The sequence below is a fragment of the Panthera pardus genome, unplaced genomic scaffold (assembly GCF_024362965.1).
Source record: "Panthera pardus isolate Hobbes unplaced genomic scaffold, ASM2436296v1 HiC_scaffold_16, whole genome shotgun sequence".
NCBI lineage: Eukaryota > Metazoa > Chordata > Mammalia > Carnivora > Felidae > Panthera > Panthera pardus.
The window spans coordinates 142,433,120-142,459,970 of record NW_026526721.1 but is presented as its reverse complement, the minus strand read 5'-3'; the positions used below and the strand labels follow the sequence as shown (position 1 = coordinate 142,459,970).

Here is a 26,851-nt window from a genome sequence, read left to right as displayed (position 1 = left end):
TGGTCGTTTTACCTGCAGTTTATTCCAATGCCTGTCCTATATGGCGTTTTCCTCTACATGGGAGTTTCCTCATTAAAAGGAATCCAGGCAAGTCTGAAGTACTTATTGATTTTGTTGAAAGGCTTAAAAATACTTTAAGTTTACAAAGATTGTTTTCGTGATGGTAGTGATGTATTCTCAACTCTGATATTTTGGGGGGCAGGTTAACTGGTGACTTCAGATCCCCATTTTCCAAGTGATTATTGCTTACGACACATTTTCCCCTCAAGAATGAGGTCATGAACTGATATGGTCCTTGCCTATTTTTAATTGAAGCCAATGAAAGGCCTTGTAACTATTGATAAAGATTAGTATAGTGAGAGGGAGGATGTCGAGGACTAGAGTGGTAATACTGGTTGTTTGTATGGTGCGAGACAGTTTGTAAAGCCTAGTGTGTCTTATTATCTGTGATTCTCGGAACAACACTGGGATGTAGGAAAGGAAGAAATACTAATTTTGCCAACTAGAAAACACGAATAGAGGGACTCCCTGAAGGTTCTTAACTAACTGAGCAACAGAACCAAGACTGGAACCCAGTGCTTTTCCTACTCTGTCTTGCTTATAATACTTCCTGGAAAACAAGCCTGATGAAATTTAAAGATTTGAATTCAGTCTTTGTGTAAAACATTTAGCTCATAAAGCCCTGTTAGTACCACATGCCCACCTCCTATCATGAAAAGCATGTTGTCTAAAGTTGCAAGCAACATCTTATTTTTTTCAGTAGTCCTGGATCTCCTCCTCCACTGGTCAAGAAATGATCTCATTAACTCACTTGCCTCCCCCCTGCTTTACAACAGTTTTGTGAGGTAGATAGGTCTGGTCTTACTCCTAATTTATAAATGGGGAAATTAAAGGTGCAAAAGACCAAGGAATTTGCTCATAGCTTTCTTTCCAATGGGTAAAAAATTGGTAATTGTACTTCAGGCTGTATTCATAGACTTGATTGTGTTAGAGTTGGAAAGAGCCTTGAAAATTGTTACCTTTATTGTACATATTAGAAAACAAGTTCAAAGAGATTAAATGACTTGCATATTTGCTTATAGCAGACACATTTATCTAAATATTTTAATCCTCCAAATTAAGACACTTTGGTTTGAGTTTTCTCATTAAACTAATTCTGTTAGTTCAAAATGATTGTTGATACCCTTTCCCCATTCGACCCTGCTGGGTCCAGGGCTTCTGTACTGAAACTTCTCCTATACTCTCAGAACATACCAAGGAAGTTCTAGTTTAAATCATAAAACTCTTAAGGTCGAATGTAATTTCTTTTCCTAAGTAACAGAAATGATATTTTTGTTGACTAATTGTCTTGCTTTGTTTTGTTCTCCATTCAATACCTAGTTCTTTGACCGTATAAAATTATTTGGAATGCCTGCTAAGCATCAGCCCGATCTGATATACCTTCGCTACGTGCCTCTCTGGAAGGTCCATATCTTCACGGTCATTCAGCTTACTTGTCTGGTTCTTTTGTGGGTGATAAAAGCTTCAGCCGCTGCGGTAGTTTTTCCCATGATGGTAAGGTTGTTTTGTTTTTGTTTGTTTTTTTCAGACTTTGTCACTATTTATCATAATTACGTATCAATTTACTTATTTATGTATTAATCATTAATTCTGTTGAACACAGTAATTATTTTACTAACATTTATATTAGTAATATAATGTAGTAATGTATTAGTAATATTTACCTATGAGAAAGAGAATAGCCCATTTTAAGCACCATAGATGTTTTGAAATATGAATTGGCCCTTTCTAGCTATTAAACCAGTCACTTTAGAAACCGAATTCGCTTGTTATTTTCTAAAGTTTGTTTGTTTTGTTTTTTTTAGTCCTTGGGCTGTAGAATGCTGTTTTTTTTTTAAATTAAAAAAAATTTTTTTTAATGTTTGTTTATTTTTGAAGGAAAGAGAGACAGAGTGTGAGCGGGGGAAGGGCAGAGAGAGGGAGACACAGAATCCAAAGTGGGCTCCAGGGTCGAAGCTGTCAGCACAGAGCACAACGTGGGGCTCGAACTCACAAACTGAGAGATCATGACCTGAGCTGAAGTCGGTCACTTACCCGACTGAGCCACCCAGGCGCCCCCTGTTTTGTTTTTTTAAGTAACTTTCAGAATTTAAGATGTTTATGGAACAAAGATGATAGCCAGGTATAAAAAGCAAAGCAACCAAAACAACATATTTCTTTTATAGGATATGTTTCAGTACATCTTTCTCAGGAATTGAGACCCAGAAGTTAAAAAAAATTTTTTTAGATCATATTAATAAGATAGTATTGTTGACTAAATTATCATAGAATATCACATTTTGCAAATGGGGAATATTCATCCTTTTGTAAATACCGTGTAAACATTGGTTAGTACATGGCCACAAAGAAAATCTTAAAAAATTAAAAAGCTTAAAAATTATCCAGGTAATATTTCCTGATCACAAATAAATTACATTGCAAATGAATATTGAAAAACACTAAAGATATCTTAAGTATTTAGAAATTAAATGCTGACATAATCCCTGGGTAGAAAATTGAGTTAAACATTGTGGGTATTTCAATGGAGAACTTATAACAAAGTCTGTGAGATACACCTAAGATATACCTAAAGTTGTAGAAAAATGTATACCCTTCACAATATATATTATTAAAGAAGAACTTAAACGCAACCAATTTTTTTATTTGTAAATATCCATAATAAATAAATTGCTTCCAAGCTTGAGTAAAGAAGAAAAAAAGAGCAAAATATACAAGATTAAGAGAGAGAAGAGATGCATAACCATAGCTATGGAGGAGATATGAGGGGCTTTAAGAAAATGCTACATGAATCTATAGGAATAAGTTTGAACATCCAGAGTAGAGGTTGACAAACTATTTCTGTAAAGGGTCAGATAGTAAATATCTTCAGCTTTGTGGGTCATAAGATATATAGGCACTTCTATAACAGGAGAGAAATGTCCACAGTTTCTTATTGTTGAACTCTAAAAAGTAATTGTCCAGTTTTTTTAGTGAAAGACTACTAATGAGAAAAATGAAATTCTTTCTCATTTGGGATAATTTTTCTGTCATTTAATGAGGTTCAAAGTTAGTGTTCCCTATTATCAAATCAATTCCGAATGTTTATCTTTACGAACTATTCTTAGGTCATAGTCCATACAAAACAGGTAGAGCCAGATTTACCCAAGGGCTGTGGTTTACCTACCACTGATCTAGAGGAAATGGATTAGTTCCGTTCTATACATACATTTCTGGGAGTTAACCCAAAGAGAAGTATAAAATCTATGCATATGTAGAAGTCAATTGCGCACAAGACTGGGAAAATGGTTAAAGATCTGCTCTTGGATCCTGGGCCCCAGATGGGTTAACAGCAGAGATTTAAAGAACAGTTAGTTTCAGTACTTCTTAAATTATTCTAAACCAAAGGAAAAGATGGAAACTTCTGCATTTTTTGGTCATGAAACACTAGCAAGGTCTTAATACCAAAGCCCAATAAAGTATGAAAGAACGATGGTGACTTCTCAGTTACCAATATAAGTGTAAAAAATCTGAAGATATTAACAAATAAATAAATTTATAGTGTTTCTATAAGTAATATATGATGTTTAAATAGACTGGGATACTTGAGCAGCAAGCAAGAATTATCAACATAATTAAAGGTAAAAAGACTTTTTATAAAATGCAGTCACTGAATAAAAATTTATAAATGAGTTTTAATATAGGGAAGCCAGCTATTATTATTATTTGATATGAATTGAAGGTTCTAACTATGATATAAGAATAATATAATAATTGGCAAAAAGAAGAGATAACATTATTTGTCAGTAATGTGATTATATACTTATTAACTCAAATGACTCAAATTAAAAAAAAAAAGACTAAAAGCTCTAATAGAATTAATAAGAATTTTGTTAGGGCAGGTGGTTACCAGAAAACCATTGGCTTAACCAAAGAAATGTATTATATGATAGCTGTGGATCCTAGAAGTCTGAAATCAAGGTGTGGATGGGGCCCTCTAAAACCTGTGAGGCAATCCTTTTTGCCTCTTCCTAGTTTCTGGCAGTTTGTTGAAAATCTTTGGCCTTCTTCGTGTTGCAACTGCCTAACTCCAAACTGCCTTTGTTGTCAATGTGTTCTGTGTATCACTGTGTCTTTATAAGACCATTTTTGAGGACACTGGACATATTGTATTAGGAGCCCACCCTACTCCAGTATGACCTCTTAATTATATCTGCAGCAACCCTATTTCCAAATAAAGTCACGTTCTGAGGTACAGGGGGTTAGGATTTCAATACATCTTTCATGCGGGACACAATTCAACCGATAAAATGTGGAAGTACATAAAATTAAGACCCAAACAAATAGGAAGATATACCATGTTCTTTATTTTGCATTCTTAGTATTGTAAAGATGTCACTTCAGGAATGAGTTGTATGAGTTTATTTGCATGTGTTTGTGTGTATGTGGGGAAGTTGTTGTCAGTGTGAACTGGGTAATTTTAAAGCTTATGGAGAAAAATAAATGCCAGAGTCACAGATAACAACATGGATGGTAGAAGTGTTCTGTGTGTTGTTCGGGTGTAGGTTTCACAAATATGTACATGTGTCAAAAGCATCAAACTGTACATATGATATTTTTCTATTTTAATGTAAGTTGCATATTAATAAAAAAGTAAAGGTGTAATAAATACCAGAGGAATAACAAAACAAAGATAATTAAGAATTCCTGGCGGGGTCTGGGGTGAGGGAGGGACTTGATTGTTCCTATGCTGCTACCATACTGTTGTGATAACTAAATATTTAAAATTTGCTGTCAGGTGAGGGCAGCTAACATAGTATGGAATTGACAGGGGCGTAGACATAAATCAGAAAAATAGAATTTATCAGAATATATGTGAGAATTTACCACTTGAATACCATAAGTGGGACATTTCATTAAAGATGATAACTCATCTACATGGGAAAATGTAGTATATAGTCTTGGATGATTTGACTCTGAATGGAGAGCTAAGGTTGCTTCCTTACTCACTACCTTATTCAGAAAGAAACCATAAATGAATTCAAGACGTAAGTGTTAAAATGTAGTAGAAGATTTTGAAGAATATTATATAGTCCAGTGATTGAGGATAACTTCTCAAGATAGGGAAACCCAACTGTAAAAGGAAGAAAGATCTATTTAACCACATGATAATTAAGTGTTTTCTATGAATGTAGTAAATAAAATCGTATTGTGAACTGGGAGAAAGTATTTGTAACACATAAGGCGAATAAAATGCCTTTATCTAAACTACACAGAGGTCTTACGAATTCATGAATAAAAGTCATAAAAAAGCAATTGAAAAACAGGGAAAAGACAGTAATAAGGAAGATGGTAAGAAGAAAGGGAAGAAGTCCAAATGGTCAATGAACATTTGCAAACGTTTCTTCAACCTTAGTAGCAGTTAAAGGAAAGCACATTAGGGGCGCCTGGGTGGCTCAGTCGGTTGAGCATCCAACTTTGGCTCAGATCATGATCTCGTGGTTCATGGGTTCGAGCCCCACGTCGGGCTCTGTGCTGACAGCTCGGGGCCTGGAGCCTACTTCAGATTCTGTCTCCCTCTCTCTCTGCTCCTCCCCTGCTCACAGTCTCTCTCTCAAAAATAAATAACGATTAAAAAAAAATTTTTTTTTAAATAAATAAATAAAGGAAAGCACATTATATAATTGAAAAGTTTAAACCTGATATTGGGAAATGGATTCTCTAATGCATTGCTTAGGAGATTTTTAAAATTGTATCTATCTATATAATGTGTATAATTTAAAGTCATAAAAATTAATAATCTTGTTTTACTGTGAAGATACTATGTATGCTTAATTTGCTTTCTAATTTTATGCAGAGTGCAAGCGATTTATATAGGAAAATATTAAAAATGGTATTTTTAATATCTTTTCTTTGAGCAGGAAGTTTGAAAGATAAATAGGTAACTCACTTCCTTTGAAATAAGATGGTATATGAAATGATTTTTAAATAAAATACATGCATCACTTTTTGGTTATTTATCATTTGATACTTTTTTTCTCTTCAAATGATATAGTTAATTTTTAGTTAATATTCTCTCCTCCACTTTTTTAAGGTTCTCGCATTAGTTTTTGTACGCAAACTCATGGATCTGTGTTTCACAAAGAGAGAACTTAGTTGGCTTGATGATCTCATGCCAGAAAGTAAGAAAAAGAAAGAAGATGACAAAAAGAAAAAAGAGAAAGAGGTAATAAGACCAGAGTTTTAAATTTACACTATTCATTGTTGCTTAATACTTCGTACCAAGTAGCAGGCACTCTTATGGTCACTTTACAGGAATCAGCTCCTTTAATCCTCCTAAGAACCTTATCATTATGAAGTGTAGGTACTTTTGTCATTCCCAGATTACCTATAAGGAAACTGAGGCAGAGGGAGGTTAGTAGGTAACTCGTCCCAAACATAAGTTCTTACCCATTTTACCAACTTGCCCCCTCAAAGCCCTGACCCAAAACCAGCCTTTTAAAAATTACGTATCTAGGGGCGCCTGGGTGGCTCAGTTGGTTAAGCGGCCGGCTTTGGCTCAGGTCATGATCTCACGGTCTGTGAGTTCGAGCCCCGCGTCGGGCTCTGTGCTGATGGCTCAGAGCCTGGAGCCTGTTTCGGATTCTGTGTCTCCCTCTCTCTCTGCCCCTCCCCCGTTCATGCTCTGTCTCTCTCTGTCTCAAAAATAAATAAACGTTAAAAATAAATAAATAAATAAAAATTATGTATCCCATGTGTACTTAATTAACAGTGACAGAATTTAGCAGTGTTAAAACATAGGTAACAGAAATCTTAAATTCATAAGTACATTTTAGCGTACATTTAAATTTTAACATTTTAATCTGACATCTACGTAATGACAAAAAGGACTTTAAATATCATTTTACGAAAAGTACAATTAAGCTCAAAATTACTTTTTCCCCCTAATTTTTGAGAGAAAGCAACGTAGTATATACCTTATATTGTGTAGTATTTACGAAAATGAGTTTATTAAACTTCATGGACAAATATGTTTAAGGCTTGTTGGTATTTTTTTCATAGTTTGGATTAATTATGCAGTGCTGATTTATGGCAGAATTGCTGGCCTTATGATTACTTTTTAAGAAAAATCATGACTCTTTAATCAGGATACTAATTGGAAATACTGATTTGAATGGAGTCTCCAGAATTTTTTAAAGATTCTTGTTTCCTTTAAAACTATATTATATGTGCAAATGTTGATGAGCTTTTGGTGAATTTTCAAGTACGGTAGAATTTATTTATGAAATACTTAGGTTAAAATTGCCTGCGTATTATTTTCTGTATTAAGTCGGAATAAGGGTCAGTGTGTATAACAGGAGACAAAAGTACAGGGGGCTTAAACACAAAGAGCTCCTGGGCTCAGGTAGAAGAAGTCTTAGAAGAGGGGTGAGCTAATATGACAGTTGCACCGTCCGGGCGCTCCTGGGCTGCGCTCTGCCGTCCTCAGCACCGTTTCCATACTCAGCATCCCCTCCTAGGTCGAAATGGATTCCAAGCCGGAGCTGTCATATTAGCATGAGAGACGGCAGGAAGGAGGAGGGGGGATAGGGTGAGAAAGCAAAACCTGCTCTCCCCTTACTGTCCTGTTCTAAGGAGTCTCTCCAGAACTGTCATCCAGTAATTTATTTGTGCATCTCATGGCCACATGGAGTTGCAAGGGATGCTGGGAAATTGAGCTTTGGGTTTTGGGGGTTTTTTTGATGATGACTTTTTAATTATTTTTTTTTACTGTTTATTTATTTTTGAGAGAGAGAGAGAGAGAGAGCGAGTGCGCAAGCAGGGGAGGGGCAGAGAGAGAGGGAGACACAGAATCTGAAGCAAGCTCCAGGCTCCGAACTGTCCGCGCAGAGCCCGATGCGGGGCTCAAACTCACAAACTGTGGGATCGTGACCTGAGCCGAAGTCGGACACTTAACCAACTGAGTCACCCAGGCGCCCCATAACGCTGACTTTTTAAAAGCTGGGTGTGTTGCCACCTTCAAATAGTGGGATTTCTGTTGTTAAGAAGAAGAGTGTGAATGCTCTCCCAGTCCATCCAGCCCTGCCCCCAGTGATTATGACGTCATGATTTTGGGTCATGTCTCCAATAGAGGTTGCTCTCCATCTGGGGTGACATTTCTCCTCTGGGGTCATATTTCAATGTTTGAGAAATTTTTCATTGTCAGAATTGGAGGGGCATCCAGTAAGTGGAGGCCTAGGATGCTACTTAACACTAGGACTAGTGTTACTTACTTACTAGTCCTAGTAAGGAGTGCCCCTTACTACAGAGAACTGTTTGGCCCTGTCAGTATTGCTGAGATTGAGAAACCCTTCCTTTACAAATGAGGTTTTGCTTACAGTGTATTGTAATGAGATCTCACAGAATTTTATCTCTTGTTCTGTGCTAATAATTGATAATAAAATTTATGTAGCTAAACCGATTTTTAAAATAGTATTAATGGTTAAACTTAAATGAACGTTATAAGCATTTACAATTTAGTCTTTCCAAATGGTTGTGTTCTATTGTGCCATAAGTATATGTTTCTAATAGTAAAAGGACTTTTCCAGCCATGGCAAATATGTTATATTTAAATAATATTGTCAGTTTGGGTTTCCAGTTCTTGAAGATGTTACATAGTAATTGGTCCTCCTGGAAATATTCTGGGAAAAGTAATCTTTTTGTGTATGTGCCCTGAAGGAAGCTGAACGGATGCTTCAAGCTGATGACGACACTGTGCACCTTCCATTTGAAGGAGGAAGTCTCTTACAGATTCCAGTTAAGGCCCTGAAATATAGGTGAGATAAAACTTTATCTTGTAAAATGTATTTTGTATACACTTCAAGTACATGAATAAACCATGTAATGCTTCATTAAAGTAGCGATCTTTATTTTTAAATTTTTTTTTTTTTTAACGTTTATTTATTTTTGAGACAGAGACAGAGCATGAACGGGGGAGGGGCAGAGAGAGAGGGAGACACAGAATTGGAAGCAGGCTCCAGGCTCTGAGCCATCAGCCCAGAGCCCGACGCGGGGCTCGAACTCACGGACCGTGAGATCGTGACCTGAGCTGAAGTCAGAGGCTTAACCAACTGAGCCACCCAGGCGCCCCACGATCTTTATTTTTAAAAAGATGACAAAACTGGCATCTAGCATATCGACTAACCGGGGGCTTCGTGAATTCGAAAGGGAGTCGCAAGGCCCTTCCCTTCGCAGGTGATAGGCCAGACTTAGACCAGAACATTAAACCAACTCACATGCCAAGCAGACAAGAGCTACTTGTCTTGTATCACTCCTTCTGTTTTAATGAAGTTTAAAGTCAGAACACAAAACTCAGGATAGTCCCATTCTTTCAGTAGTATAGGTTTTTCCCTTCTGTCCTTTATTGGGGCTGTGTCAGCGTGTGCTGAAAGATGAACGTTGGTAATCCATTGTCTGATAACCTTCCAAATTTTGACTATGTGTAGAGGCCCCGGAACTCTCCTACTTTGCAAAGGTGTGACTTGACTATTGTCAGTGAGGGCTCATGTCACGGACAAGTTGCGTTTCATACATAGTTTATAATGTATGACTTTAGTGGTTTATATGTAAATTTAAGAACCAAAGATGGTGGTAAATTCTGTCTTTAAATTCTGTGTACTTTTTTGTAGTTTTAAAAGAATTAAAGTCTATATTATTTATGCACATATCTGATTTCTGGTTCCACATTTATTCTATTTCTGATTAGCGCTTGATAGTAGAAAAGTCAGGTATAGAATGTATATAGGTTCCGTTTAATAGAAAAGGTTTGTTGGTATTTATTAACTTCAGATCTTTTTCATTTTTAATTAATCTTTATAGTTTTTATAGATGTTGTATTTAGACTTGTACATGTTAATTCGTTTTGATAGATGACTTCATAAGTAATGTTCCCTCTATAATTTTTACTGTTAATTTTCATCGTTGGTATTAAGTACTCTGTGTCACCTTTCATGATTTTCCCTCAAATCTTTATGTTCTTTAAATTAAATGCCAAGTATAGATGTCTTGATATACACAGCTATAGTGCTCTGCTTTGCTGGGTTCTGTAAATGTTTGTTCAATGAATTAGTGTATTAATTTTGTTGGACTTAAGACTATAGGAGCGGCCATGATGGTTATTAGTGACTCATCAATTTGCTGAAATTATTTGCCACTTCGTCTCTCTAGTCTGCATTATCCCTTTCTCAGTATGATTATACACGGGCCTTGACAAATTTAAGTGGAATCTATACTTACACTGTCTGATATTTAACAAAAAGGATGGTTATCTGTACATATACTTTTGTCTCTTTAAGTGATGGCACAGGCCATGATAAATGCTGCTTTGCTTAAAATTTGGTCATCAGGAATGCCAGAAATCGGCTGATCTGTTTATCTGTCATATTTTATGGTCTTACGTAGCTTTGGATTACCTGCCATGAAAATCAAATGAGGTAATGCAGGAAAACATTTGGAAACTGCAAAACTCCGTTAAGCATGAAAGGAAGGGATTTTTTTTCCCATGTAGTTTTATTTTGGGGAATAACAAAACATGTACTGTCTTCAGAAAAGTCTTAATTTTTAGTAATGGGAAAGTTCTTAGAGGAAGACATTTTGAAGCTAGGAAGTGCTTCAGGAATGTCTCCAGTTATTTGAAGTTGGCAACAAACCAAAGAAATGTTTAGTCACAGTAGGTAGTTTCAAGTTGGAATGGCTCTGCCATTGTGAATTTGGGCCTTCAAATTTTTTGCACCTTAAAAAAATTGACTTGGTAAAGCACCTTTTCCTAGAGATTCTTTAAGGACCATGTTACACTTCTCTGCAGTCTTATTTCTTCATTTATTTATTTAAATAAAGTTTATTTATTTATTTCTTTAATGTTTATTTATTTGAGAGAGACACACACACAGAGTGTGAGTGGGGGAAGGGCAGGGGGAAAGAGAATCCCAAGCAGCCTCTATGCTCAGCTTGGAGCCTGACATAGGGCTTCAGATCATGATCTGACCCAAAATCAAGAGTTGGACCCTTAACCCACTGAGCCACCCAGGCGCCCCTGCAGTCTTATTATTTTAAGCGATATTGGATTTAAAGTGTGAACAAAGCTAGCATTTTTCTAAAGGAGTGCTGTTTAGTCATTTATCACATAGCTGCCATCACATTGTGAATTTAAGGTCTAATTTGACATTTGTGCTTGTCACTTCTATGCATGAAATGTTACTTTTTGGTGAAGGAAAAAGGCTTGCAAATATATTTCTATTAACTTCATAGCACTTTCCTGTGACTTGTGACTGATAACCTCGAGCCCCAGATTATTTATGGATATGATCATTATTGGATTCATCTCAAAGGAATGTTGCAATATTTTATAAAGACATGGAATGGTTACATTTTTCTCTTACAATGAAAGGACAGTATTTCGTTCTTTTGATTTTGATTTTGATTGCCTTTTCAACCATTCTTTTTAAAGGTTTTTTTAAAAGCTATTAAAAATCAGTTTTTTTAAAAAAAATAATCTCAATTTTTCTTTCTTTAACTGGGGATATTTATTTGATGAGATTGAGATTTTTGCCAGGTGTGAAAGTTTTCTAATTGTGTTGAGGCTATATTTTTTATATTTACAAGCACATTAATGTAGTCTTTTATGTTATTTCAGTAATACGTTTAGAGCCAAGATGATCATCTTTGGGCATCATTGCCAATTTATAATCTTAACTCCTAGCTTTGATTATGCAGAAAGATACAATGCTTCGTGATATCTTTATAACAGAACTATATAATTCTGATGTTTTTCTAGACCTTGGTTTAAGTGCAAGACAAAGAGCTTTCTCAGTTTTAAGTTGATGAAGACAAATATTATATAGTCAAGAGCGACAATATTAATGCTTTTGCAAGTACTGAATACTAACCAAAAAGTATATTTGTTCTTTAGTGTTGATCCCTCAGTTGTTAACATATCAGATGAAATGGCCAAAACTGCACAATGGAAGGCACTTTCCATGAATACTGAGAATGCCAAAGTAACCAGGCCTAACACGAGGTAGCTGTAACTATTTACGCATTTTCTAACCGTAGCCGATTTTCAGTTGACTTCTGCCTAGATAGCTATTTAATAAAACCATTACATTTAACTCAATCTGCATAAGTTTTATTCTCTTAACAAAACCAGCCCTTTTCTCTTCTTTCCTTCTTCCTTTCATCTGTCTATCCATCATTTCGCCGAATACTGGAAATCAGATATAAGTGCCAAAGAAGTTATTTTTTGAAACTCATGGTTGCCTATTTCCAAAAAGAATTTGAGCCATTTTAGAATAAAAGTGAATATCACCTATGGTAATATGGAATAAGTATATAAAAGATCAGAAACCATGTACAGAAAGATAATTATTAGGGGTTACATAAATTCTATAATTGGACGCTCCCTCAGTCATTCTTTCTGATGGTCCAAGCAAAAAGACAGACATGATTGTTTTCCTTGTTTGGTTTTGTCTTGTTTTGTTTTAGCCTGCCATTTCTTCAGGTGAGGTAAATGTTTTCCTAGAAGATAGTCGGGAGAAATTTAATCCATGGATGTAACGGCCAGTCAGTTTTATAAGGGAGCGTGGACTCCATAACTATTTCATACCTCCTTCCTTAGATTCTTTGTTAGGTGCCCAAGGGTACTTGATTCCCTTGGGTCTGTAGAGAAATGAGGTGTTATCCAGCAGTGTACTCAGTCGTTCATACTCAGCAGGTATTCTGTGTCACTTTGGACCAGACTCGTTTTGTGTCAGTGTATTCTGCTTGGATATCCAATCAAAACTTTTCCAGAAAAACAATCACTAGCTGTTCCTCATTAGCTACTATCTTTCTGGCCACTGTCTTTTGATGATAATTGGTTAGGTTTTGTTCACACCTTCCTTACCTCTTCTTAGAGCTTTGCTCCTACTTAATCTCTATCCTTTTTTTTTTTTTTTTTTTAATCATTTCTTGAGTTCCGATTCTCTAAGCTGGACTAAGAAGTCAAAGACTTCTGTCTTTGATCTTAAAAGTTTTTAAGTTTAACTCTTTGTCATTTTGTATATTCCATGCAGCTAGAATTTAGCTTGATATTCTTTTTACTCTTAATTTTCACACCTTGTCAGCACTCGTGGCTGAGATTATTTTGATAAATGTAAAGACCTTACAATAATATTATTGTATCTTTTATATTTCTGCCTTTCATTCAGGTCGTTCCTCAAGTCAAAATCAAAGGGAAAGAAAGACAGTGTTCGGGTTATGTCATTTAACAGAAAAATGTTTGGGGGTCCTTCTTCAGTCTTATCTGGAGAAGGCAGCAAACCACAGTGTATTTTCATTTATGAGTTAGTCAATTAAATCTGTGTACATGGAATCATTGTATTTGATAGTAACTTGAAAATATAAAATAGATGTGTTCTGATCTTATATTTGTGAACCAAATTTGGGAAGAGAAAGTTTGCAAATGTGTTACATTTTGCAGGAAGTTGTTTGATGCTTATCTATATTAGCAAAGGTCACTTTTTTTTTTTAATGGATTTGTCAGTGAAATGTCACATGCTACAACTGTTTATTTATAAAGTAAAATTAATAAACTTAGTCATAAAATGACCCATTTTAAGAAACTCCTCTTCACTTGTAAGAAAAACATTAATTTCAGTAGCAAACATATCCATTGAAAAAAATCTAAGAATTTTTAATATTTGTCTTTCCAATCAAATTTACTGATACGAAAAGAAAGCAATAAAGTAACAAATAGCAAGTCATTAGTTTATAGTATTTATAGTCATCTCAAAAGGGTGATTATGGATGCTAAGTGTTGGCCGTGTTTAGAATGTAATATGTATCCATTTCAAAATCATTTATTCTCATTCTTTGTTTTAAATAGCCCTGAAAAGCCTGTCAGTGTGAAAATAAATTTTGAAGATGAACCAACAAAGAAATACATGGATGCTGAAACTTCATTATAGAATTGAACCAAGAGGAACTATATATATAGCTATTCAGCTATATATATATTTTATTATATGTATATATATAAAATGTGTGTATTTCATGTCACTATATATAACAATATTGTACGTCATGCTATTTAATGCGTGACTACTGAGTTTTTGAGGTAGTGTCTGAAGTTTGCTAGGAACACCATGGAGACTGTGTATATGATGAAATAGTCTCTTAGAAATGAGGTACATGGTTCTTAACTCTTCAAATATTTATTTTGTTGGAAAAACATTTTGTGTTCTGCGGTAGAAAGATGTGGGGAAATGCATTCAATCTGCTTTCCTTGAAATCTCTTTGTCCATCAGTGGTAATTCATACCAACCTTAAGTGACGTACTTTGTCCATATATTTATAATTTTTACTTGAGTTACTAAAAATTTTTGCATATTATTTCACTTCTGTTCGTTCTTTATGGGAAGAACAGGGAGTCTTTATGCCAGTGTTGTGGGACAAATGTAACATGTCACGGCTTCTCTGCATGTGTGTTTCATTTATGCAGATAATCTGTATGTTTCATAAGCAGTGGAGATTTCTTGGCTATAAAGGTGGAACAATAGAAATTTTCTAGCTAAGAACTATAGTTTTGACATTTATGTTTTTAAAATTTATTTTAAATCTTAAAACTCCACATTTAGGTTTATATTCCGATAGACAAGTAAAATTGCAGGTGATTTTATAATTTAACCTATAGCAGTCATAACTTTATGGATTTTAGAAGCTATAAAATGCAAATTTCTAATAGTTAAACTTTGTTGCCTTTGTAGAAATATTTTCTGAATCCTAATGCTTTATCAGAGCCCAGAATGCCCACTCTGTTCTCTGCCTTTGCTGTCTTTTACTTAAAATGTGGTTTAGTTTGTATCAGGTTCAGGTCCTTGATTATTTTTCTATTGCAAGTAATATGAGGAAATAATCAGGAGTCAGAATTCTCTTAATGGGTTTATGATCAGTATTACTTTATTCTAAAGAATTACCTTTCATTTTCTTGTTTACGTTGTTATTCTTTCTATTGTATAGATACTATTTAATAGATTGTTATGTGATTGCATTTTAAAATATTTTATTTATTTTAATTGATATACTTAAATATTATATAAACATTTGAAAAGATAACAAATACAGAGTAATTTAAATTGTTAATGTAAATAGTTGGTGCTCACTTGCATTTATGGTTTATTATCTGAAAGCAGTTGACAGATTTTACATCTTTGATATAAAGCACTGCCATATTTGTATTTTAAAAGGAATTTAGACATTTTATGTATAGCTCAGATTGATGGCATTCTTTCTAGTTTGTGTTAGTATTGTTGTTTTTGCTTTTCTGAGCTGCCTTTTTAACTTCTAGCACATCTTTTTAGCCATCTTTTATATACTCTTAGCTCTACATGAAATAAATAAATGTTGTTCTTGTTAAGCCTGTAGGACTGGATGAATGGGGTTGTGAAACTGATTTGGCAAGAGGATAATTTACAAAAACCAAATGAGTATTGAGAAGCCACAGAGAGAAATAGCAAAATTGCGACATGAATATTAAGATGAAAATTTTAATGAAATTCCAATGCTCCCTTTAATCAGTTGTAATTAAGGTACAAAAGTATGAAAAGTTGATCTTATAGAGGATCATGAGGAATGCCAAAAGCTGATATTTTAGCAATTCTGAAGTGTTTTTCATCTGTTCTAAACTACTTACTAATAACTCAGATGTCATTTCCCATCTGAGACCATATTGTCAGATTCTAGTTAAAATAAGGGATTTGACTTCCGCTTCACATGGGAATTTGGAAATGTAGCTACGTTTCTTTAGAAAACATAGCCGGCATCATTTGGTACTGCCTGCCGAAGAGTTTTAGACTCTGTTGGCAATCGATAATTGAGTATTACCCATGGTGCTTGTTATTCTTCGTGAGCTTGCACTGAAATGATTCCTGTTTATCCACAGCAGCATAATCATTTCCAAAGACCCCAGTATTTGCTGCTACATTTTATAAACTCCCCTGATGGACCTGAACAAGGGGGATTTCCTCACATCATTTCTTTGTGTCTGGACACCATAGGGTTCACAAATGTTCTTATTTTACAGGAAGGGGTTTTAAATTTTAAACTGAAAACTACCTGGCATCATAGTGTTTCTGTAATTTTATTTAATTATGTATAGTGATAGTCCAGTGCCAGAAAAACCATGACTTGCAAAATACGTTGCACTCAAAATGTTTTTGCTATGTTTCTAATTGTCAATGGTTTCTGCTTTCTTTTGACTACTTGACTTACAAAATGATCTGATATGACTACTCCATTGAAGAGCAAAGGTAACTCATGTTTTTTAAGTAATTAACTGCTTGTTTTACGTGGTTATGATATTTTTCCACTGTTTTTGAAAAATAGCGATCGTGGATAGTGTTCATTGCAAGACAAGTGAAAAATATAATTTACTACATATATTGATTTTTAAATGTTGCCTTAAATAGGTGTAAATGAGCAGTAGTAATTGCAGTGTACTGATTTACCTCAAGGTGCAAAATAATTAAACCTGTACATATTCCATTTACAAAATAAATTAATATAAACAGCCCTGCACTTTCTTAGATGCCTTGGTTTCCAGGATGGAACTTAGTGCTACTGAATATCCTGGCTACAGAGCCACCTCAGGATTCTCTTCTCTCCACCCTGTTTTATTTATTTATAGATGTCTGTTTACAGAGACTATAATAAATCCTGATGTTGACCATCTGAAATTTACTTTCTTTTTGAATGCTATTTCACTCTAAAATAGCAGCTTTTGAGAAAACAGTGAGCTAACTTCCTTATGATAAAAGGATGATTCTGTATGTTCTCTAATAATATTAGGTATGTTGAAGTGAAGCATACAAACTTTCTAATGGATGTGTGTGTGTGTGTGTGTGTGTCTGTCTGTGTGTGTGTGCACGCGCGCAAATGATGTTAAAAATCTTAAATCTCTTAAGTTGTTGAAAAAAGCTGTGGCGTATCAATGTTCACATTTGCCAAGTCTTTGTAAAACATGTAGGACAAAATTTATGTGCTAATGCATGTGTTTATAAAGCAGATTTCTTTACCATTCAGAAAGATTAACTTTTGCTTTCTCCATCCAAAAAGCATTTGTTTCTTCCTCGTACTTTATGTATGTATATAATAGCTTTCTAAGTTTTTCCTTTCACAAAGACAGGTTCAAAATTCCTGTAAAACATAAAATGATGTCTGAAACTGAGGTATTACACGGGAGCTTGCTGTCTTTCGAGGATCATATCACGGACATCAGTTCTGTAAATGCGCTCAACAGTTTGGACATGTGAATCCCGTTTTAAAGTGCTCAGATTTTGGATGTGTAAGCCATTGATATAACGTTGTGATTCAAACATGATTAAATCAAATAACTTAATGTTCTGAATTTTATTTATGTAGATTACATCATTGTTATCATACACAGTACAGATATGTGAAGTGTCTTTTGGTTTAGTCCAACAATTATTTATGTTTTAGAAAGTAAGCTTAAAGATTGTAAGGACATTGAAAATTTAAAATAGTGTTCAGAATTCAAAATTTGACAATTTTAATGTAAAGTCGGTTTTTTTTTCCTATCATATCAAAAAGTAATATAAGTATCAATAATAGGAAAACATATAGTTGGAAATGGAATCATCTACAGATCATTTTTAAACTTTAATTTAATTAGCACATACCGACTTCTACAGTTGACTTATAGCAATTGTTAAACCCCAGTGTTTTTTTAAATCAGATTTTTGTGCATTGATTTTTGTGTTGTGGCTTTTCTTTTGTTGCTTTAATATTAAAAGTTTGGGGTGTTTTGTTTGTTTTGTAGGGGAGTTATCTTCTAATGTTTACTATGTTTAAATAAATAGAAATTGAATTTTATTGTTCATTTATATAATATTTGATAGCTTGGTATAATTTCACAGTACAGTTCTAATTTTTATGACTTTTATAATTACAATGATAATATTTTCTTTTGTAATAAATCCAAGGTAAATCAAACATTTAAAATGTAGAACTGGGTATTTTTCATTTATATGAAGTACAAGTCTCTACCAAGTCTATAATGTGAATGATCCTGCCTTTCAAATTTCTTTCATAATTGTTAGAAGAAAACTATTTTTTAGAGATGTTATTGAAGTTGAAAGAGCAATAAAAGTCTACTGAACTAGTTGTTGGATATTGTCTTTGTACTTTGTTTATTAGAATTGCTGCGTAGCTTCTTCATGTGGAGGAATGGGGGTGAAGGAAAAATAGGTGATTTCTGTTTCCTGCTTCCTAATATTCATATATTTCAGTAAGGAGACAGAAAAGAAGATGAAACAAAATATTATGTGTTTCACAATGGCTTTTTGCTATTAAGAAATATTAAAATTAAATCCCTTTAAGAATAGACTGGTTCATTATTTAAGACACATCTATTTAGAATTTTGCAATATGATGTGGAATTAACACACGTCACATTTCATGATGTGCAGTGAGTGTGTAAATTCTGAACTCTCTCAGACTGAAGACTTGGAGGTTTTTGTTTATTTTTAATGGCTAATTATGATTTAAAAAAATTTTTTCCTTCTTAAAATTTTTGAAAAAATTATTTCAGAGAGGGCATGAGTGGTGGGGGTGGAGAGAGGGAGAGAGAGAGAGAGAGAGAGAGAGAGAGAGAGGGCGCACATCTCAAGCAGGCCCCATGCTCAGCGCATGAGCGTTTTGGGGGCGCCTGGGTGGCTAAGTCCATTAAGCATCCGACTCTTGGTTTTGGCTCAGGTCATGATCTCACGGTTCATGAGTTCGAGCCCTTCATTCGGCTCTGTGGTGTCAGCACAGCTTGGAATTCTCTCTCTCCATCTCTGCCCCTCCCCTGCTCTCTCTCTCTCTCTCTCTCAAAACAAACTTAATTTTTTTTTTTTTAAATATTAAGTGTTGGGAGATGTAGTCACTGCACTAATTGACTCATTGGTCATTTTGAGCAATATTAACATGAGATTGAGTAGGTCTTATATTTGAAGAAATATGGAGCATCACTGTGGATAAAATTGGGCTCTGGATTCAAACTGTGTAGGTACTACTGCACAGAACTGTGTAGAATCGTGTAGGTTCTACCCTGCCTGCGTCACTTAGCCAGCTGTGCCAGTAACCAGCCGGGCAGCTTAAGAAATTTACATCTCCATTTCACACTTCTAAACTAGAATGAAAAATAATGACTACCAGACGATGTGGTGGAATAGTGAAATAGTGTGTGTAAGAGGAGCACTGAATATTTTTCATTTTTTAAAGCTTGATAATGGGAATCCTCTTTTGAAAGCTTTAATGACATTGGTTTTGTATTTGTTTTTGTTTTTGTTTTTTCCCCAAGAAGCTTCAGATCTTCACAAAAGGTGAAGAGACGTGCCTATGCTAGGTGAGCGGCACAGATGTCTTGAATGCCAGGTCCCTTTTATTTTCACAACACCCTATTCTCATTGCCTGAAGTGTGCAGTGCACTCGAGTAGCCAAAAATGTGTCCCCGCCGTATGCAAAGCATGTAGTGTTGATCCTTTCAAACTAACCTACCCTTTGCTTTGGGAGAGAATTGGTTTTCGTCCATAGCACTTCTTGAAACTAAGATGAAGCAGCTCTTTTCCCATTTTACTTCACCCATTTTACTTCAAATGGAAAAGGTTGGGCACGCCAAGTCCAGGAAAATCCACCGAGTTGAGGAAGCCTGTCCCCAGGCTAGTAGCTCTCGGTCCCGGTGACTGGCTGCTCGCTCCAGCTTGCAGCCTTGGGGCTAGAACCTGCGCGTTCCATGGTTGCTACGGTAACCCTGGGGCAGGTGTCACCCGTCGCCATGGCGCTCGGTACACCGCAGCACGGCTGTTCCTGATTGGCCGAGGCGCACCGGCGCAGCGGAAGAAGAGGTGTCGGCATTGGCTCAGCCGGCGCCGGTTGGAGGCCTAAAGCGGGATTTGATTGTGCCAACGGTGCGGCCGGCGGTGCAGTCCCCGGGGTGGAGGGGACCGGCGGTGGGCTGGGGGGTGGGCGGGGCGGGCCACCCCCCGATCCGGAGCCGCCGGTGGCAGCAGCAGGGACGATGAGGAAGAGGACTTAGAAACTGGCCTACAGGAGGGACGCTCCCTCAGGCGCGGTGAGTGGGGCGGGAGCGGGCGTTCCTCTGCGCCGGCGCGCGGTTTGAGGCAGGGTCTCCAAGGAGAGGCCCGCAGGTCCTTGAGGAGCAGCCCCGAAGCCTCCGGGCGTCAAGCTCCACTCGCCTTGGGCTCGGGGCAGAGAGTGCGGGCTGTCGCGGGTAGGCGAGCCGCCGAGAGCCCGTCTCCTAGCAGGTGGGTTGGTGTCGGGCGGGGGGATGGCGGGCAAGTGCATCAACGGTGTTGGATGGCCCGTCCAGCTCCAGGAAGGAGTTATTTTGGTTACGTGGCGCCTGAGTGTGTGTCTTCCGATCTTTCCCGATACGCCTGCCGCCTCATTCATGAAAGGCTTTATGGGTGCCGCTTTTCCGCCTTCCCCTTCTGTGATGCTGCTTTGCCCCTCTGCTTTTCTGCGCCACGTGGGGCGAGCCTGTCCGCTTCTATGCCTTCAGGCCTCACATGCCTGCCCCCCTTCATCTCCAGCCCTGGGCTGCTCCATTAAGGCCCAGACCCCCAAATTCAGCTGCCAGTTAACTCCACACGTGTGTAACCCTAAAAGCCATCTCCCTCCACTCCCACCAGCCTGCCTCACCCTTGGATTCCCTATCTTGGGCAGCTCTATCCGTTCAATTACCAAAATCCCATTCTGGGCAGTATCTTTGACATCACCTCTTCTTCCGCATTTCCATCAATGATCAAGTCTGTACCCTTTTTAAAAAATATTTATGTGTTTATTTATTTAGAGAGTGAGTGGGCGGGGGGGGGGGTGGTGTGGGCAGAGAGAGAGGAGAGAGAATCCCAAGCGGACTCCACACTCAGCACAGAGTCTGATGCGGGGCTCTATCTCACGAACCAGGAAATCATGATCTGAGCTGAAATCCGGAGTCCGAGGCCCAATCCTCTGAACCACCCAGGCGCCCCAAGGGTATATCTTCTAAATAGCTGCCAAACCAATTCCCACATCACCATCAACATGCTCACTGTATTCTCTCTCACCAGTCCCTTGGTTAAGTTCAGCAGCCGTCCCATCTTTCCCGCTTCCAGCCTGGCCCTATTTTAATCCGTTTTCCCCATGAGTGTTAGAGTGACCTTTCTAAATAACGTGAGGCCAGCTCGCTTCCTGCAAAGACCCTCCATTATCCTACGGCAGCCTCCTTAGTCAGGCCTTCCATCAGCCATTCCGTCTTGTCCGTTCCCAGAACACGCCGTGTTCTCTCCCGTGTGTGGCAATTGCACCTGTTGTTCACGCTGCCCGCGGTGGACTCCAATTTTTGCAGCCTCCCCAACCCCGTTCTCACTTGCTCCCCAATCTTTCTCTGTGTGTTGCCTCGTTACTTTTCTGCTCCCTTCTCTGGACCGTCTCTGCGAGACCAGGGGCTCTGCCTGTCCTACTCAGCACTGTTGTCTCTCTCTCAGCCCCATGCACAGAGTGGGGGCTCAACAAAGACTGGTTAAGTGAATGAACCCCTAAAATGAGAAGGCACCGTTCTTCGTGACATCCCTATGAGTTCCAGAAAAGTCAGAAATGATTTCTGGCCAATGAAGCTTCTGTGTACAAAATACGAAAGTTGAGCTGGTGGGTTTTACTTACATTTTAAGACCCTTGATGATTGGAAACTGTTTCAACTCACAGTCTTTCATAATCATTAGGATGGTCGCTATTATTATATGGTGTATGTTTCAAATGGGAAATAGGGACTACAGCATAGGTTGTAAGAGATAAGCTTTGGAGTCAGAGATACAAGGAATTGAATCCGGGCTTCAGCATTTTAGTTCAGTGGCCCACAGCAAATTACTTAACCTCTTACAAGCTGCTTCTTCTTCTTCTTCTTCTTCTTCTTCTTCTTCTTCTTCTTCTTTTTTTTAAAGTTTGTGTATAATAAATTTTTTTTAAAAGTTGGTGTAAAAATAAATATTTTTGAGAGAAAGAGACAGAGAAAGAGAGAACAGGGGAGGGGCAGAGAGAGAGGGGGAGACACAGAATGCGAAGCAGGCTCCAGGCTCCGAGCTGTCATCACAGAGCCCGATGCGGAGCTCAAACTCACAACCTGTGAGATCGTGATCTGAGTCGAAATCAAGAGTGGGATGCTTTTTTTTTAATGTTTCTTTATTTTTGAAAGAGAGAGAGAGAGAGAGAGAGAGAGCGCGCATGAGTGGGGGAGGAACAGAGAGAGAGGGAGACACAGAACCTGAAGCAGGCCCCAGGCTCTGAGCTGTCAGCACCAGCACAGAGCCTGATGCAGGGCTTGAACTTGCGAACTGTGAGATCATAACCTGAGCTGACGTTGGACACTTAACTGACTGAGCTACCCAGGCACCCCAAGAGTTAGATGCTTAATGGAACTCAGCCACCCAGGGGCCCCAGTCAGCTTCTTTATCTGTACAGTGGGCTGATAATAGCACATATTTCATAGGATTGTCTTAAAGATTAAATGTGCATACTTCCTATCAAGTGCACAGTGCCTTATACTTAGTAAATATTCACATATTTACAAAGTTGAAATATTTACATGGATGTTTGCAGCAGTTTTATTCACAGTTGCCAATATTTGCATTTTAGTGGGTAAATGGATAAACCATGATACAACCAGACAATGGAATATTATCCAGCACTAAAAAGGAATGAACTATGAAGACTTGAAAAATCATGGAGGAACTTTAAGTGCATTATATTACTAAGTAAAAGAAGCTAATCTGAAAAGGCTGCATGTTGTATGATTTCCACAATATGACATTCTGGAAAAGGCAGAATTTTGGAGACAGTAAAAAAGATCAGTGGTTGCCAGGGCTTGGGGGTTGGGGAGAAATGAATAGACAGAGAACAGAGGATTTTTAGGGCAGTGAAAAGACCATATGATATTAGACTGATGGATACATGTCATTATATATTTGTCCAAACCCATAGTATGTACAACACGAAGAGTGAACCCTAAGGTAAACTGTGGACTTTGGGTGATCATGATGTACCAATGTAGTTCATTCTTGGTATAAAAATTGTTTTGTTTTTTTTTTAATATTTGTTTATTTTTGAGAGAGAGATAAAATGAATAAACATCTCTCTCTTCTCCCCCACTTGTGCTCTGTCTCTCTCAAAAATAAATATTAAAATATATATATTTAAGTCATTTTTATTTTACTTTTTTATTTTTAAAAATTTTTAACGTTTTTATTTATTTTTGAGAGAGAGACAGAGACAGAGAGAGAGAGAGAGAGAGAGCGAGCATGAGTGGGGGAGGGGCAAAGAGAGAGAGGGAGACACAGAATCCAAAGCAGGCAGCAGGTTCTGAGCCATCAGCACAGAGCCCAACGTGGGGCTCAAACTCATAAATTGGTATAAAATGTACCATTCAGGGGGTGTGTGGATGGCTCAGTCGGTTAAGCGTCTGACTCCAGCTCAGGTCATGATCTCACCGTCCAGTCCATGAGTTCAAGCCCTGCGTTGGGCTCTGTGCTGACAGCTCAGAGCCTGAAGCCTGTTTCAGATTCTGTGTCTCCTTCTCTCTCTGCCCCTACCCTGCTCATGCTCTGTCTCTGTCTCAAAAACAAATATTAAAAAAATTTTAAAAATGTACCATTCTGGTGAGTGATATTGTTAATATGAGAGGCGATGCAGGTGTGGGGGCAGGAAGTATATGAGAAATCTCTGTACCTTCCTCTCAGATTTGTTGTAAACCTAAAACTGCCCTAAAAATGTCTTAACAAAGAAGAAAAAAATAACACACTGAAGGTAAGAATAGTGAAATTTCCACAGTCAGCCCACAGAAGTTATAAATCAATCTTTTAATTCATTCAAGTGCAATTTCTAGGACATCCTCCTACTTGGTCACAAACTTTTGTGTATTGTCAACAGCTCCGTTACAGGTAAGACACTCATTCATTCAATGAACAGTCACCATCTGAGGTGTCCAGGATGTCATGTCAGATAAGGGTGGGTCGAAAGAAACTAACCAGTCAAGTCTTGAGTAGGTGAAAAAGGGCCTGGAATGTTACTCTGACTTTCAGAGCCAGTCCATTTTTGAGACTGAAGTCAGAGTGAACTGAGTTGAGCACTTGGACAGGGAGAGGAGCTAGAAGGTCATTCAAACAGTTAATGAACATTTGTTGAGCATCTGGGAATTGAGCAGTGACACTGTTCCTTTAGAATTTATGTTCTCGGGGATAGTAGAGCAGGGCCCGTAGGGCACAGACTCTGGGGTCAGATTGCCTGGGTTCAAATCCCAGCTCCCTCACTGCTGGATATGGGACCTCTGGCAAGTCACTTCACCTTTGCACCTCAGTCTCCTGTCAAATGGCGTTGTTTTATCATGTGAATCAGTACCGGCAGATTTCTTAGAACTGTGGCACGTCCGTAGGAAGTACCATGAAAATGTAGCTATTTGTATTTCATTCTACTTGGGAGAGAGAGACAGGTAAAGAGGTAAAAATAAAGTAGGGTAAGGGGATAGAAAGTGTCAGCCCGGGGACAGGCTTGGATTTGGAAACGGGTCTCACATTTTTGAGAGACTTGGTCTTCCATAGGAAAATGAGCTTTAAACACACTCGTGAATCTGGCTGACATGTCTGATGATTAAAGAAACGATGAAAATGAGCGCTGAAGAAAGTAGATGGTTTCTCATAATTACTCATACTTACCTAGAGGTAAGGCTTATGCTCATCTCAGCCAAAATATCTATAGTCATAATAAAGGTCATACACTCAAGTTGATCGATTTAGCATCAACTCAGAACATATTAAATCTTACATTGGGGATAATTATAACTGACCCTCAGCAAAGTCAGAGTGACAAAATGACAATTAACTGGCTCATATCTGGAAAAGAAAATTAAAAAAACCCTTGTATGAAAATTAAAATAACAAGTAGAGGAAGAATGGATAAAGCACAGCAGCCATAATATTGTCCCTGGGCTGTCAGGAAACCGTTACACAGTATTCAGTGTATTTTTCATGAAGGACAGGGGATTGTTAATTTCAGGGACGTGTGTACGAAGTAATGTTGTTTTATTATAGTGGTAAACGTTTCTCTAGAAAATTCACTTAGGCAGATAGAGAGCTGGATAAATGCCACCAATAAATGAGAGTTAGTACAGCATTAGATTCACAGGGAAGGCTCTCCCTGGCTATAAATTCCTATTCTGCCACTTACCAGCTGTGTAACGTGCACACATTCCTTAACCTCTGTGGGCCTCAGTAACGTCATCCGTGAAAGGGGACGATAGTGGTAGCTGCCCTCCAGGTTTGTTAGGAGACTTGTATTAGTTAGCATTATGGAAAGCACTTAGAATAGCACTGGCACGGGCTAAGCACCATGTAAACATTTGCTCTCGTTATCATTGTTTTATTACTAGATATGAGATCTTGGCCAAGTTACTTCTCAGTGCCTCAGTTTCTCCATCTGTAAGTTGGAGATTCAACAACACTACCTACCACTTAGGATCATTTCTTAAAATATGTATATTTTTAAATGTTTGTTTATTTTTGAGAGAGAGAGTGAGAGACACAGAATCCGAAGCAGACTCCAGGCCCCACACGGTCAGTGCAGAGCCGGATGTGGGATTCAAACTCATGAACCCGAGATCATGACCAGAGTCGAAGTCAGACACTTGACTGACTGAGCCACCCAGGTGCCCCTAGGATTGTTTTGAAGATTAAGTGAATTGAATACATCAAAGTACTTATTATGATAGTGAACCTTGAATAATATTAGGTTTAAAAAATTAAAATCAAGACTACTTGTGACTTTGAAAATAAGCTTTTTTTTTTTTTTCTCATTTTGTGTCTACTATTTGTCATCAATGAATCAAAGCCAGTGAATATAGACAAATGATTTAAAATTAGTATGACAGGGGGTGCCTGGGTGGCTCAGTCGGTTAAGGGTCCGACTTCCACTCGGGTCATCATCTCACAGTACGTGAGTTCAAGCCCCATGTTGGGCTCCATGCTGACAGCTCAGACCCTGGAGCCTGCTTCAGATTCTGTGCCTCCCTCTGTCTCTGCCCCTCTCCTGCTTGTACTCTCTCTCTCTCTCTCAAAAATAAACATTACAAAAAAATTAAAAAAAATAAAATTAGTACAACAGGCTCTTCGAATTGAAGTAATAGTAATATTACCCACGATAGTATTTATAAACAGCTATCATAATAACAATTACTTATATTTCTATAGCTATTGACAGTGTTAAAGGGGTTTTGCTTTATTTCATTTAGTTACAACTACCACTTTATAATGGGGATATTGTTGTTTCTGTTTCGTGGTAAAGGAGGAAGCTCATAATTAGGCCCAGGGACTTCTGGGGCCATGCCACAGGCGCATGGAAACCAGGTCTCGTCCACCACCATTGCCCCTTTTGACTACGTCTCAGAGGTGCAGCCAGAGGAATTCACACTCTCAAACCTGTGACGTCTCCTCAGTGGAGACCACACAGTGATGTAATGTGCACATATACGCTACACTAGACGTAAATGTGAATACTTGTCTTCAGGAAATTTTATTGTCCTGTTCACGTATACTTGAGGTAACCCCTGTTTGACATGAATATCTTATCTGCTTTGTGGCTTCCTTGTGTTTATGATGCGATTTTTGTCAAACCAATGTTCTGTAACAACTGGATCTGGTCAGCTGGGGCAAACTTATCGTTTGCTGATAATTTTTTTCCCATTACCTTTATTCTCTAT

General features: G+C 37.6%; 2 protein-coding genes across 28 annotated transcripts in view; both read left to right on the top strand.

Annotated features, from left to right (window-relative positions):
• The window catches only part of SLC4A7 (solute carrier family 4 member 7), a 112,807-nt gene extending 94,569 nt beyond the window's left edge, over positions 1-18,238 (top strand). For 12 of the 17 annotated variants that reach the window (XM_019422865.2, XM_019422868.2, XM_019422875.2 and 9 more), the window contains 6 exons: positions 19-87; positions 1,381-1,554; positions 6,131-6,262; positions 8,755-8,852; positions 11,984-12,091; positions 13,937-18,238. In XM_019422865.2, the coding sequence (XP_019278410.1) occupies positions 19-87; positions 1,381-1,554; positions 6,131-6,262; positions 8,755-8,852; positions 11,984-12,091; positions 13,937-14,018 (663 nt within the window). In that variant the 3' untranslated portion in view covers positions 14,019-18,238. The remainder of the gene's footprint in view (positions 1-18; positions 88-1,380; positions 1,555-6,130; positions 6,263-8,754; positions 8,853-11,983; positions 12,092-13,936) is intronic. The other 5 variants (XM_019422869.2, XM_019422870.2, XM_019422881.2 and 2 more) reach the window with 1 other exon arrangement.
• A 1,744-nt stretch (positions 18,239-19,982) lies between these two features.
• Positions 19,983-26,851, top strand: part of NEK10 (NIMA related kinase 10) — a 222,831-nt gene continuing 215,962 nt past the window's right edge. For 6 of the 11 annotated variants that reach the window (XM_053903876.1, XM_053903879.1, XM_053903875.1 and 3 more), the window contains exon 1: positions 19,985-20,182. The gene's annotated coding sequence lies outside the window, so the exon portion shown is untranslated. Of the gene's footprint in view, positions 20,183-20,239; positions 20,376-26,851 lie in introns of those variants that run through there. The other 5 variants (XM_053903878.1, XM_053903884.1, XR_008422616.1 and 2 more) reach the window with 3 other exon arrangements.